The sequence below is a fragment of the Manis pentadactyla genome, chromosome 14 (genome assembly GCF_030020395.1).
Source record: "Manis pentadactyla isolate mManPen7 chromosome 14, mManPen7.hap1, whole genome shotgun sequence".
Lineage (NCBI taxonomy): Eukaryota > Metazoa > Chordata > Mammalia > Pholidota > Manidae > Manis > Manis pentadactyla.
This window is the reverse complement of record NC_080032.1, coordinates 44,530,881-44,546,227: the sequence shown is the minus strand read 5'-3', so window position 1 is coordinate 44,546,227 and position 15,347 is coordinate 44,530,881. Positions and strand designations below refer to the sequence as shown.

Sequence of the window (15,347 nt, the reverse complement as noted above, 5' to 3'; positions counted from 1 at the left end):
GCAGTTCTAGATCTTCCCTTGTATGTATCTTCCCTTGTTTTAAAATCGAAAAGACACATTTGTCTTTGGCAGAAAGAGATTTTCAGCCCCAAGTTACATTCATAGCACTTCCTAATATTTTTTAAACTAGCACTCAGATATTAACAAGAAGTTCAAATGATGGCATTATGTTTATTAAATATGATGGTAGCCTGTATGATCTCTGATCCTAAGTCCAGTAAAGCTGGAAGGAGGGAGGCATCTGTCTGTTCAGTCTCCCAAAGACTAAAGAAGATTTTGGCTGAATACTGAGGCCAAAGCTGAACTTCAATATGTGCTTAACAGTTGCAGTATATAAAGTGCCCCTTCATATTACTAAGAAAAAAAATAGATTAAAGACATGCAACCAAAAAAATCACAGAAGAAATACAAATGGTGAACAAATATGAGAAAATGTTAAAGCTCAGTAGGCATCAGGTTAAATGCAGCTAAAATGACAGATTGTTTTGCACTAGCCTGACAAAAAAATCTAAAGGATCAGTAATGCAGAGCAAGAGAGATTACAGATGGCAGCGTGAGAGGTGAGACAGAGACCTCCTACTAAAATGACATATTATATGAAAATATAATTAATACAACTAATCCTGAAAGAGTAACAGGAAAGAAGGCTGCACCAGACTGCATACACCTGAAGAAAAGAACATACCTCACGGAACAGGGTAACATACCAAAGCCATGATCCGGAGGAACCCAAGCCCTTCCCCCACCCCAGCTCACCGGTGGGAGGAAGGGAAATGGAGCAGGGAGGGAGTAGAGGCCTGGGACTGCTGAACACCTAGCCCTGGAGATCTGTTCTGGAAGCACAAACCTACATTGCATGGTGCTGTGGTGATAAGTGGGGTTGAAAAACTAAGACAGGCAGAATACCTGAAGAGACTGAAATTCCAGCTACTTGTGGAAAACAGGGATCCATATCCAGCTGCTCTGGGTGGGCAGTCAGACTTCCTAACAGCAAGAGGGCTGCTAAAGGGGTAAGGACTGACAAAAAGAGTCTGGGTGCACTCTGCCCAGCAGGTTGGGAAACTTCAGGCGCTCCATCACTCTGACTGGCTACGCAGCTCCAAGGGCCCCCACTGTGATACGCAGCATGCTGTGCCTTCCTCCCGGCCAGTCCGCATCTGGCTCACAAACCAGCAACCCCTGCCCTGGCATCAGACCAACCAGGGAGAAGTCCCGCCTACAGCAGCTACAAATGCAAAACATAGAGGATTACACCTGTGTGTTTGGGCCACTGGTTTCTGGCAGTGGAGGCAAGAATAACAGCCAGGAAACAGAAAACAGCTCTTTCCTCCCCCCAGGCACCAGCACCGCTCCCCTGTGACCCTGAACATGGCTCCAGGGGCTGAGCAGCTCTGGAGAGTAGAGCTTCTGGAAACTAGAGGGCACCACATACAAATATGAAATGTCAAAAGAACCTAGTTCAAACAAAAATCTCGCAAACACCAGAAAAAGTGTCAAGTGAGAATGAACTAATCAGTCTTCCAGAAAGAGACTTCAACATAAAAATCATAAACATGCTCCTGGAGGTACAGAAAAATATTCAAGAACTCAGAAATGAATTTAGGGCGGAGATCTGATCTTTAAGGAGCAAAATGCAGGGTTTTAAAAGCAGATTAGATATGGTGGAGGAGACAATAAATGAAATAGAAATTAGAGAAGAGGAATACAAAGAAGATGAGGCACAGAGAGAAAAACATATCTCTAGAAATGAAAGAATATTGAGAACTGTGTGACCAATCCAAACAGAACAATATTCATATTATAGGGGTATCAGAAGAAGAAGAGAGAGAAAAAGGGCTAGAAAGTGTCTTTAAGGAAGTAATTGCTGAAAACTCCATTCTGGGGAAGGAGATAGTCTCTCAGGCCATGGAGGTGCACAGATCTCCCAACACAAGGGACCCAAGGAGGACAATACCAAGACATATAATAATTAAAATAGGAAAAATCAAGGATAAGGACAGACTATTAAAAGCAGCCAGAGAGAGAAAAAAGATGACATACAAAGGAAAACCCATCAGGCTGTCATCAGACTTCTCAGCAGAAACCTTACAGGCCAGAAGGGAGTGGAATGATATATTTAATGCAGTGAAGCAGAAGGACCTCAAACAAGAATATTCTATCCAGCAGATTATCATTTAAATTTGAAGAAGGGATTAAACAATTTCTAGATAAGCAAAAGCTAAGAGAATTTACCTCCCACTACCATCTCTACAGTGTATTTTGGAGGGACTACTATAGATGAAAGTGTTCCTAAGGCTAAATAGCTGTCACCAGAGGTAATAAAACCACAGTAAAGAAAGTAGAACAGTTAATTACTAAGCAAATGCAACACTAAATCAACTACCCCCAAAGTGAGTCAAGGGATAAACAGAGTATAGAATATGATACCTCATATAAAAAGAATGGAGAAGGAAGAAAAAGGAGAAGAAAAAAAAAAAAGAACCTTTGGATCGTGTTTGTAATAGTATACTAAGTGAGTTAAGTTAGACTCTTAGATAGTAAGAAAGTTATCCTTGAACCTTTGGTAACCACGTATCTAAACCCTGCAGTGGCAATAAGTACATACCTATCGATAACTACCCTGAATGTAAATAGTCTGAATGCACCAATCAAAAGACATAGAGTCACTGAATGGATAAAAAAACAAGACACGTCTATATGCTGCCTACAAGAGACTCACTTTCAAACCCAAAGACATACACAGACTAAAAGTGAAGGGATGGAAAAAGATATTTCATGCAACTAATAGGGAGAAAAAAGCAAGAGTTGCAGTACTTGTATCAGACAAAATAGACTTCAAAACAAAGCAAGTCACAAGAGACAAAGGACATAACATAATGATAAAGGGGTCTATCCAACAAGAAGATATAACCATTACAAATATCTATGCTCCCAACACAGGAACACCTACATATGTGAAACAAATGCTAACAGAATTAAAAGGGGAAATAGAATGCAATGCATTCATTCTAGGAGACTTCAACACTCCACTCACTCTGAAGGACAGATCAGCCAGACAGAAGATAAGTAAGGAGACAGAGGCACTGAACAACACATTAGAACAGATGGACCTAATAAACATCTACAGAACTCTACACCGAAAAGCTGCAGGATACACATTCCTCTCAAGTGCACATGGAACATTTTCAAGAATAGATCATATACTAGGCCACAAAAAGAGCCTCAGTAAGTTCAGAAAGAGTGAAATTGTACCAACCAGCTTCTCAGACCACAAAGGTATGAAACTATAAATAAATTATTCAAAGAAAATGAAAAAGCCCACAAATACATGGAGGATTAACAGCATGCCTCTAAATAACCAATGGGTCAATGACCAAATAAAAACAGAGATCAAGTAATATATGGAGACAAATAACAATAATTCAACACATAAAATCTGTGGGATGCAGTGAAGGCCATGCTAAGAGGGAAGTATACTGCAATACAGGCCTACCTCAGGAAAGAAGAACAATATGAAAGGTCTAAACTCACAATGAAAGACACTAGAAAAAGAAGAACAAATGAGGCCCAAAGTCAGTAGAAGGAGGGGCATAATAAGATTAGAGCAGAAATAAATAAAATCGAAAAGAGTAAAACAATAGAAAGAATCAATGAAAGCAGGAGCTGGTTCTTTGAGAAAATAAACAAAATAGATAAACCCCTAGCCAGACTTATCAAGAAAAAAAGAGAGCTACACACAAAAACAGAATCAAATATGAGAAAGGAAAAATCACTACAGACACCACAGAAATACAAAGAACTATTAGAGAATACTATAAGAAATTATATGCTAACAAACTGGATAACCTAGAAGAAATGGACAACTTTCTAGAAAAATACAACCTTCCAAGGCTGACCCAGGAAGAAACAGAAAATCTTAACAGACCGATTACTAGCAACGAAATTGAATTGTAATCAAAACACAACCAAAGAACAAAACCCCTGAACGAGGTAGCTTCACTGCTGAATTTTATCAAACATGTAGTGAAGACCTAATACCCATCCTCCTTAAAGTTTTCCAAAAAGTTGAAGAGGAGGCAATACTTCCAAACTCATTCTATAAAGCCATCCTCACCCTAACACCAAAACCAGGCAAAGACATTGCAAAAAAAGAAAATTACAGACCAATATCCCTGATGAACATAGATGCAAAAATACTCAACAAAAAATACTAGCAAACCAAATTCAAAAATACATCAAAAAGATCATCCATCATGATCAAGTAGGATTTACTTCAGGGATACAAGGATGGTACAATATTAGAAAATCCATCAACATCATCCACCACATCAACAAAAAGGACAAAAACCACATGATCATCTCCATAGATGCTGAAAAAGACATAGCAACCATAAACAGCAGTTACTGCTTAAGGCAGGGGCCCTCTGTAGCACTAGCATTCAAAGCTGGTTCATCATAGAAGTTTAGTTTAAAAAATATTAGTAAGTGCTATGAATGTAACTTGGGGCTGAAAATCACTTTCTGCCAAAGACAAAATTCAACATCCACTCATGATAAAAACTCTCAAGAAAATGGGTATAGAGGGCAAGTACCTCAACATAATAAAGGCCGTATGTGACAAACCCACAGCCAACATCATACTTAACAGCAAGAAGCTGAGAACCTTCCTTGAATATCAGGAACATGACGAGGATGCCCACTCTCCTTACTTCTATTCAACATAGTTCTGGAAGTACTCGCCACAGTATTCAGTCAATATAAAGAAATAAAAGACATCCAGATTCATAAAGAAGAAGTTAAACTGTCACTTTGCAGATGACATGATACTGTACATATGAAACCCTAAAGAATCCACTCAAACTATCAGATCTAATATCTGAATTCAGCATAGTTGCAGGATACAAAATTAATACACAGAAATCTGTTGCATTCCTATACACTAATGATGAACTAGCAGAAAGAGAAACAGGAAAACAATTCCATTCATAATTGCATCAAAAAGAATAAAATACCTAGAAATAAACCGAACGAAGGAAGTGAAAGGCCTATACTCTAAAACCTATAGGACACTCATGAGAGAAATTAAAGAAGATACCAATAAATGGAAACACATCCCATGCTTACGGATAGGAAGAATTAATATTGTGAAAATGGCCATCCTGCCTAAAGCAATCTACAGATTCAATGCAATCCCTATCAAAATATCAACAACATTCTTCAACGAACTGGAGAAAATAGTTCTAAAATTCATATGGAACCACAAAAGACCCCAAATAGCCAAAGCAATCCTGAGAAGGAAGAATAAAGCTTGGGGAATTATGCACACTGACTTCAAGCTCTACTACAAAGCCACAGTAATCAATACAATTTGGTACTGGTACAAGAACAGACCCATAGACCAATGGAACAGACTAGAGAACCCAGATATAAACGCAAGCATATATGATCAATTAATATACGATAAAGGAGCCATGGACATACAATGGAGAAATGACAGCCTCTTCAACAACTGGTTTTGGCAAAACTGGATAGCTACATGCAAGAGAATGAAACTGGATTATTGTCTAACCCCATACACGAAAGTAAACTCAAAATTGTAAGTCATGAAGCCATAAAACTCTTAGTAGACATCATAGGCAAAAATCTTCTGAATAGAAACATGAGCAACTTTTTCCTGAACGCGTCTCCTCAAGCAAGGGAAACAAAAGCAAAAATGAACACATGGGACTTCATCAAACAAAAAGCTTCTGTACAGCAAAGGACACCATCAACAGAACAAAAAGGCATCCTACAGTATGGGAGAATATATTTGTAAATGACATATTCGACAAGAGTTTAACATCCAAAATATATAAAGAACTCACATGCCTCAACACCCAAAAAGCAAATAACCCGGTTAAAAAATGGGTGGAGAATATGAACAGACAATTCTCCATAGAAATTCAGATGGCCAACAGGCACATGAAAAGATGCTCCACATCACTAATTATCAGGGAAATGCAAATAAAAACCACAGTGAGATATCACCTCACACCAGTTAGGATGGTCAGTGTCGAAAAGACTGAGAAAAACTAATGCTGGCAAGGATGTGGAGAAAGGGGAACCTTCCTACACTGCTGGTGGGAACATAAGCTAGTTCAACCATTGTGGAAAGCAATATGGAGGTTCCTCAAAAAACTAAAAATAGAAATACCATTCGACCCAGGAATTCCACTCTTAGGAATTTACCCAAAGAATATAATTTCTCATATTCAAAAAGACATATGCACCCCTATGTTTTTTGCAGCACTATTTACAATAGCCAAGATATGGAAGCAACCTAAGTGTCCATCAGTAGATGAATGGATAAAGAAGAGGTGGTACATATACACAATGGAATACTATTCAGCCATAAGAAAGAAAGAAATCCTACCATTTGCAATAACATGGATGGAGCTGGAGGATATGATCCTCAGTGAAATAAGCCAGGCAGAGAAAGACAAATACCAAATGATTTCCCTCATTTGTGAAGTATAACAACGAAGCAAAACTGAAAGAACAAAACAGCAACAGACTCACAGACTCCAAGAAGGGATTAGCAGCTACCAAAGGGGAGTGGTGGCGGAAGGCAGGTGGGGAGGGAGGGAGAAGGGGATTGAGGGGTGTTATGATTGGCACACATGGTGTGGGGGGGATCAGGGGAAACACAGTATAACACAGAGAAGGCAAATAGTGAATCTGTGGCATCATACTACACTGATGGTCAGTGACTGCAATGGCATATGGGTGTGACATAATATGGATGAATGTAGTAACCACATTGTTTTTTCATGTGAAACCCTCAGAAGTGTGTATATCAATAATAACTTAATTAAAAATAAAAAAAATATTTTAAAAAAAGATCGGTAATGCAGTGTTGGTGAGAATACCCAGAAATGATAAATTTTACATCCTTTTTCTTGAAGGGCAGTTTGGCAGTATTTACCAAAAGTTCAAAATGTGTGCTCTCTGGTCTGGTGCCGTCCCTTAGAAGAACCTGCCCTCCAAAGTACTCAAATGTGTGCTTCAAAGATTTATACCAAACTGTAATATCAGTTCTAATTGCAAAATCAAATCAAATCTAAATATGCCTCAGTAGGGGAATGGAAAAATGAATGCTGAATAATTATGGAAAGGAATGCCCTGTAATTATTAAAAATAATGAGCTAGATCTATTTGTATTATCTTAGAAACACAATTAGAGTATATTGTGACAGAGGAAAACGTAAGTGCAGAATATCTGTCACGTGATTTCTGTTTGGTTTAAACATAAACAATGAGGAAAGTATGGAGGGATGAGCATCAAGCCATTAACAGTGGTTACTTAGGTTTGGGGATGGAGGAAATCAGAGGGAAGGAGGTAACATTTTTACATTATACATCTTCATTATTTGAATTTGTTATTATGAGTATCTTTTTTCATTTTATAAAAGATTTAAATAAAACTAGCTAGACCAAACCATGGGAGGAAAGTTTCATGAAAGGCACAAAGATGAGCTATTCCTCACTGCAGAGCCAGACCCACAGAGCACCTCCCATGACTTGGTGCATGGGTAAAAGAAAAATGTTAATCACAGGTATGATGGAACAGCTGGAGAAGAGGGTTTATAGCCTTGAAGAATCCAAGAAATGGCAAAGTGCAAACCACAATATTAATAATGAAATAATTACGTTTAAAAGAATAACAGGAGAAATGTAAAGAAAGCTGTCAGAATCACCACCAGGTTCCCTGTCTGGCTTACTAATAATCCATGTATAGAGGAGAAACTTCTACGATGAACCAGCTTTGAATGCTAGTGCTACAGAGGGCCCCTGCCTTAAGCAGTAACTGCTGTTTATGGTTGTATTTTGTATGTGTTCCTTGTCTACTTGCAGCAAACATGGGGTTAATGAGAGGATTACAGAGACAACAGGCAGAGTCCCATGAGGACAGGAATTTGCTTAGCACTGGTTCTCCAGTACCTGGCACATAGCTGGGACTTAATAAATATTGGTCAAATGAATGGATGTGTGGGCTCCAATCCAGTGGGAAATATGGATAAGTAAACAGCTAAAAGGCAGGATTCTTCGTGCAGGGATATAAGTGTAAACAGACTGCACGGACTGCTAGGACGCCCCTCGGAGACGTGCCTGGGGTGGCTGCGTCTGAGCTCAGTGCTGAGGAGAGAGAAGCCTTCCTGGCCAAGGGAGCAGCGGGAGCAGGGCGGCCCAGGAGGTGAGCGCCTGTGTCAGGAGCCGCAAGTCGCTCATTCTGGTTGAAAGTGTGAGTTAGAGGAAGCTAGAAAGATCAGGTCCAGATCACGGAAGATCATGGGAGCCCTCCTAAGGACTTTGAGTGTTTTCTGAAGAGATGTCTTTAAGACAATCAGATCTATACTTTTAAAGATGCACATGAATACTTATTTGCTTGTCTTCATTTTTAAATAAGAGCAGAAATTTTTTATGTCCTTTACGAGAATTCATTCCTTTAACCTGTGAAGCAGGTACTGTTACTGTCTCCATTTTGCAGTTGAGGAAACTGAGGCACAGAGAAGTTAGGTAATTTGCCCCACATGACTCAGTTATTGGTGGAATTGTGATAAAACCCAGGCCATCTGGATCCAAAGTCCATGACCTTTTCCACTGTCCTGTACAATTTTTGTTTGTGTTTAAGAACATACGTTCTCTTAAAAGGGAATTTAAAAAATTTTTTTTCCAGTAATTTCTCCCATACCATCTACCAACCAAGATAGGATGTTCTTTGGCCTTGCAAATAGAATCACTGAGCACTTCAGCACCCTTCCTGTCTTTTCTCCACTCACCCTTAACCACACAGCTGCTTCTCATCCCCTACAGTCTGGTTCCCTGCCTTCCTCCTCCATGGCTACAAACCAGTTTGGTTTCCAGGTACCCACAGTAGCCCCAGCCATGAGAAAGACGAGGCTTGGTCCAGGTTGCAAGCTTTTATCTGAGCTTTTCTCTTCCAGAATCAAAGGTGCACAGACCATAGATCCCAAAAATGTGTATGTGTGTGTGGTGAGGGCAGGGGCGCAGAGTGCTCATTGCATCATCTTTCATTCACTTGCAGATGATCAACAAGGATTCCCTGAGGAGCTCCTCCTTGTCCCTGGAAGAACTGGGAAGGGAGGCCGAGGCGAGACAGGAAGTAGAGAGGGGGGGTGGGGGGGGCGGGGCTGCCGCCTGTCATCAGGGAACTTTCCATGTTCTGCTTTCATTCAGGCTAGTGTTTCGCAGTTAGTACTGTGTCAGCAGAAACAGTGGCATGATTTCTATTACACAGATGAGGCAGTGTGGTTTGGAGGCCTGGTTAGTGGAGGGCACTCTATCCCCTGAATTCCCTTTGACCACAGTATAAGTCCTGTACGTCTGCATCAGGGAACCTCTAAAACAGGCCACACTGGTATTTGGGAGAAGCAGATACTTGTAAGCAAGAATATACTCCTCTTTTCAAAAATAATTACTGATGAAAGGCAGAAAGCGTGGGAGGCTTAAATTTGAATTTACTTACCCACTGGTAACTCTCTGGTCTTTTAGTAAAGAGGAAGAAGACTGACAGATGGCAATCTCAATGATTGATAAAGACCTGGGAAGGTAGTAACAATCTAGAAACTCAAAATGATGGGAAATGTTTCTGTCTCTTTTAGAAAGGACTTAGAGAAATAAGGTGGAGTAACTTATATTTAGAGATGGTTTTTTTGTCCCTGGCATGTTTGGTTAATAACGCATGATTTTTAAATTTGTAATATCTTCACAGCATTCTTCATAAAGCAAATTCCTGCCCTCATGGGACTCTGCCTGTTGTCTCTATAATTCTCTCATTAACCCTATGTTTGCTGCATGGATATACAGAAGAATGTAAGACAAGTAAACAAGGAACACATACAAAATAGCAGCCACCAACAGCAGTTACTGCTTAAGGCAGGGGCCCTCTGTAGCACTAGCATTCAAAGCTGGTTCATCATAGAAGTTTCTCCTCTATACATAGATTATTAGCAAGCCAGACAGGGGACCTGGTGGTGATTCTGACAGCTTTCTTTATACTTTTATTCCTTCATTTATACTTTAAACAAATTTCAGATTTGCATAAATTTGCAAAGATGCATGCACAGTAATATCTTCACAGCATTGTTTATAAAGCAAAAAATGGGAAAGAACCCACATGTTGCTAAACAAGAAATTGGTTATTGATTCAGATGAATATCAAAAATGACAACACAGATTTGTAATTATTGATATAAAAAGTCATTCACCATACAGTGATTTTTTTAAAGATTACAAGAACCGACTGTAATCTTTTTTAATTGTTTAGAAAAGAAGTTGGTTTAAGTGTTTAGAGAAGAAGTTCAAGAAGATAAAAGTCCAAATGTTAACAGCAATTCTCTGAGTAAATTTACAGATGGTCTTCACTTACAACTTTGTGTTTGTCTGAGGTGGTTTTTAAAATTTTTATTAATTATTGCTTTAATAATTGAAATGTATAATTTTACTGATGTAAAATAATGTCTCTAGCATCAAACTTGAAAAGGAACTCAAAAGAAATTTATGGTTAATTACTTAAAATAAAATTTATGGTTTTAAATATTAAGTTTTCTTTTTTAGTTTTTGCACAGTGCATGCTAACTTTACCAGCACTCTAACTTGTTTTTGAGACTCCTCCCCCTTCTACCCCTCCTGAAATAGTAGTAATACCTTCCCCGCCCCCAGCTCTCTGTTCCCTGGCCTTCCTCTAGCCCCCGTCTGCCTCCTTTGAGCCAGAATGACAGACCTGTTTTGTTCCCATTATGCCCACACTGTGAGGATACAGTTTGAGGTAGAACATTACCATTGCTGGTCGTCCTCATGACAGTAAGCCTGTCCTTTGCTTCTGTCGGTTCGTTAGGAAACACAGATGGGTCTTTGCCGGCTTCCCCCTAAGGCTTTGCATTCTGGACTGCCAGCCAGAAATTGGAACAAGATGATAGATGATTTTTTCCAAGGGTAGAGAAATGTGACTCTGACCTCTCTTAGCCCCTTTAGATTCTAAGGCCGTTACATAGTCTGCATTGAAAGACCACATTTTTTAAAAGTGTCTTGGCCAATTTCCAGGTATTTTGTGCCTACATTTGGTATTGCCAGTTTAAACCTTGAACCTTAGCTGGGCTGGTGTATGTGACAGAGATTTGGTTTCTGGCATTTGGGCAAATGAAGGAGAATCACAAAGATTAGGCAGAGAGGCAAAAGTTTTGAACAAACCCATATACTGGGCAGTCGCTTAATTGTTCATGATATAAGTGAATGTAAGAAACTGTCCTCTCCCCAGAATGATTATACCAAGCTCAGCATGAGTCCAAGAAAATGTAAGCGAGGTCTTGTTGGAGTGTTTTCAAAGGCTTTGCTACCAACAGCCTCAGCAGATCATTAAAAGGTGGTGTCTCTGTTGCACCTTTAGTGTTGAGATGGTAGGACCTTGAGTATCTTACCAGGTTAGTCTCAGACTCTTGCCAAGTCACAGGAGGTACTGGAGCACAGGCACACTTTCATATGCTTTGTTTTTCATCTTTAACATTTGCTTTTGCTACTTTTTTTTTCTTTTCCCTTTAGGTTCCTTCTTATCCACTTGCTCTAATACTCGCAGGTTCTCAGCACGAACTAGGGAAGTAAAAATCAGGGAAGGAGTGAAATTAGAGAATAGAGGGAAAGAGATGGATTCGGGGATCTCCAGAAACCTAAATCACTTTTTACATCTCTTTGAATTTTTCGTTAGACATGGATGGAGTTTGGGCGGAGAGCCGCCTCCCCAGCAGCCCGGAGCTGAGTGTGGATTCGGGGCTCAGAGTCTTGCCCCAGCCCTTGCTCCACCTTGGGCGAGAGGCCTACCCTCCTTCTGCCCCACTGTCCTCATGCCAGCTCCCTCCCAGGTGCATGTAGTTAATACAGGAAAGCTTTAGGGCACAGTAAGTCAGCGAGCGTCAGCTGTGCTAACATCTGTCAGCGTTTTTGTACTAGAGAGCTCAGTGGATTTTGATATTTCCCAATGCGGAGGAAGAAGTAGACCATCGCCATCTCCCCCTGTGCCACTGGGTCCTACTGGCAGCATGATTGTGTTCGGCGAGGTGGAGGGATGTGAGAGCCACCACCGCCTGGGCACCACGGGGAAGGAGTTGGCTGGGCCTTCTGAGCCGCCTCTGTCCCCTCCCCAGATATCCCCTCAGGGACCCTGGAGTCCCCCTCCCACGCCCACCTGCATTTTCTGTCAAATAGCTGCTAGAAAACAAGGAGAAGAGGGTGAGAAGCACCATGAGTACAGGGAGGGAACAAGACCTGTCAAAAAATGTGACCAGAGGTATCAGTAAGAGCACAGGTGGGCAGCTGCGGGCACAGGTGCCCAGCAGAGGCAGATGGCCCACCGGGCCTTGCCAAGGCAGCGCTGGTCCAGATCAGAAGAGCCACTTCTCAGCCAGCCACCCGCTGTGGACGGGGGCGGGCTTTCCAGACCCTCCTGTCTCCCTGGATTCTGAAAGAGGAAGAGACACTAGTGTTTGCTGACCCCTGCCTCTGCTTCCCTTCCAGCTGACCCTCTGGTGGGCAGCATCGCCACACAGTACATGACCAACAGAGCGGAGCACGACCGGATGGCCAGACAGTGGACCAAGCGGTATGCCACATAGGGCCTGCCACCTGCCCGTGCCGGACCTGTGCAAGCACATTCACCAAGTGCATCAATAGCCCTACCCGCTCCTCTGGACCTCAGTTCTTATTTTCTTATTTTTATTAAATTTTGAACCTTTTTCTGATGGTATGTTACCCATCCCCCGCTCCCTTCTCCCTCCTCCTCTTTTTCCTTCTCTCTCCCTCCTCTTCTCGTTTTATTCCCTTTTTGATTTCTGTTAACTTGAAAGATTTGGGTTGTTTTTTTTCCCCCACTTCAACATGGACGGGAACTTCTGTTTTCAGTGCAAACAGTGTTGGATCTGTAATGGTAAGAGCTTCCTTACAAAGCTTTGTATACTGTGTGGTTTTGGTTTTTTGTTGTTGTTTGTTTTATTTTGATTTTTTTTCTTTTTATGTGATCTTTGGGAAAACACAAATTCAGAATTATATCTCATTTCTACTTAAATGTAGTGCTTAGGATTAATTTTTTGTACTGAAGTCTTTATTGGTGGGTGCATGCTACTGGGAACAAGTTTTTGTACAAAAGCTTCAATCAAAATCACTGTGCATTACGGAGACTCTGTTTATCACTAAGCCTTCTGTCCCCCATGCAGAAGACTGTTGGATTGAACAAAATAATATGTATTTTGATTTACTTAAAGTGCTTGTAAATTTCTTAGGGACCTGCCACTTTTGACTGTGGATCAGTTGATGTACACTTGTATTATTAAAGCACTCAATAAATCACTGTGGCTGATAAATGCGCTTTTGGTAACCTGGCGTTTGCTTTGTATGCTGGTGACCAGCGTAGCCCTGTGTGCAGTGAGGCCTGTCTAATTCAATTACAGATTCAAGTGTATTTTTCACCTCAAATCTCTTAATATTTCTTCACAGTGGAGTTGCTTAACATGTGGAATTTCTCTAGCTGTCAACAGCCTGATGATTTTGTGGTTGTTCCATATCCCTGTCATTTCACATTATCAGCTCATAGGCCTTTTTTTTTTTTTTGGTCACAACCTCCTTTACTCAACAATTAAAATGTGAGACTCCAAAAATAGCCTTCTAGCTAAAGTAAAGTCTGAGCTGATCATTGTGTTCAAGCAGTTTTTAATTTATTTCCCTCTCTTTTTCCTCTGAAAAAGTATTAGTGATTGCCCTTGAGTTTTGAGTTTGTTTTTTCTCCATAATTTTAATATAAGTAAACTCAGCTGCATCAGTCATGGTCAACACACTCAGTGACAAGGACACGTCTGTTCTGGCTTTGACCTTCAGGCTCTTCTAGGTATGAAGCTGTAGGAGGCAGGGGAAAACACACTGACATCTGACTGATATTCAGGGTTCTTTGTGTCACAAGGCATATGGGAAACTCTCTCCACTGATGATAGTTACAAGCCCACTGTACAGTTTGGTCTTCCCTTTTAAGGAACATCTTTACTACTAAATGTAAGTCATTCACCTCTGATTCATATTTTAATATCTTTGTCTGAAACATTTAAATACATGATTCAAAAGATGCATTTTTTGTTGATTTTTAGTGGTTGAGAAGAAATCCTTAAAAATGTTTAAATATTGAAAAGATCATGCTTAAATGGTACATCCAATATATTACACCTTCATCTCATATCTGTTTGTACTTCAGGTAATTGTTAAATGTGTGTCATTGGAGAGCCAGAGATTATAACAATTCTAGTAGGAAATCCTTTCACAAAATGTTTGCTTTCTAGTAAGTGATCTTTAGGTTTTATGACGATTTGATAGGAACTTTATAAAACTCTCCCCGTGTTTATGAACTCTAAATACCTAACAGCAAACACGTCCTCCCCGCAAATGTGAAAGCTGGAGAAACTCCAGAGAAACCAACAAACTCTTAGCTGAGCCCATTAAGTCTAGATTCCAGATAATATGGTAATTTTACTTGAATCTCTAATCACAGCAGGCAATACAGTTCTACTGAGTTTCCAAAAGTGTTTGTAAAATAAAATTTGGGAATAGTTTAACACTCAGAAAGCATAATTACAGAGATACCATTCCTAAAATTTAAAAACAAGTTTGTACCCCAACATTTAACTCACTGTACCAATTAGTGCTACTCACAGTATTCGTTGCTTTGTTAAATAAAATTTTAGTAGATCCTTGACTGAGGCAGGACCATTGGTCATTGAGAACATAATTTCTAATGATATTTCTTGATCTTAAGTAGTTCAGAAGGTTGTGGCCTTAATTTGACATAAAACTGCAAATAAATACAACATTCTTCATCTGTTCCTCTGCAGGAGTCCACTACAGATAGCAAACACAGAAGTAGTCGATCTTTCCTCCTTGTTCCAAGACTAGAGAGTAAACCTACAAGTTCACCCTGGAAAACTGCTGTAAGAATCAGGAAGAAAGGAAATATTTATTCAGAATGTACTGTGATCCAGGCCGTATCCTCAGCCTGGCCCTGTAGGGTGCAGGCTGCTATAGCCTAAACATGAGTCTCTCCCGAGGGCACAGGTTGAGTCCTGAATCCCAAAGTGGTGGTATTTGGAGGTGGAACCTTTGGGCAGTGTCCTGAAGGCAGAGACCACCTGACTGGGATCCGTGCTCTTACAGAAGAGCCCCCTAGCCCCCGTCCAGCATGTGAACTGCAGAACCACACACACCCTTCTAACTGCCAGATACTATACGGTAAATTGACATAGTTTAGTCTTAAAATCAAG

General features: G+C 40.4%; 1 protein-coding gene across 2 annotated transcripts in view; it reads left to right on the top strand.

The window, feature by feature from the left end:
- The window catches only part of UBE2E2 (ubiquitin conjugating enzyme E2 E2), a 341,224-nt gene extending 327,811 nt beyond the window's left edge, over window positions 1–13,413 (top strand). For both annotated transcript variants that reach the window (XM_036886132.2, XM_036886131.2), the window contains exon 6: window positions 12,568–13,413. In XM_036886132.2, the coding sequence (XP_036742027.1) occupies window positions 12,568–12,665 (98 nt within the window). In that variant the 3' untranslated portion in view covers window positions 12,666–13,413. The remainder of the gene's footprint in view (window positions 1–12,567) is intronic.
- Window positions 13,414–15,347: the final 1,934 nt, after the last annotated feature.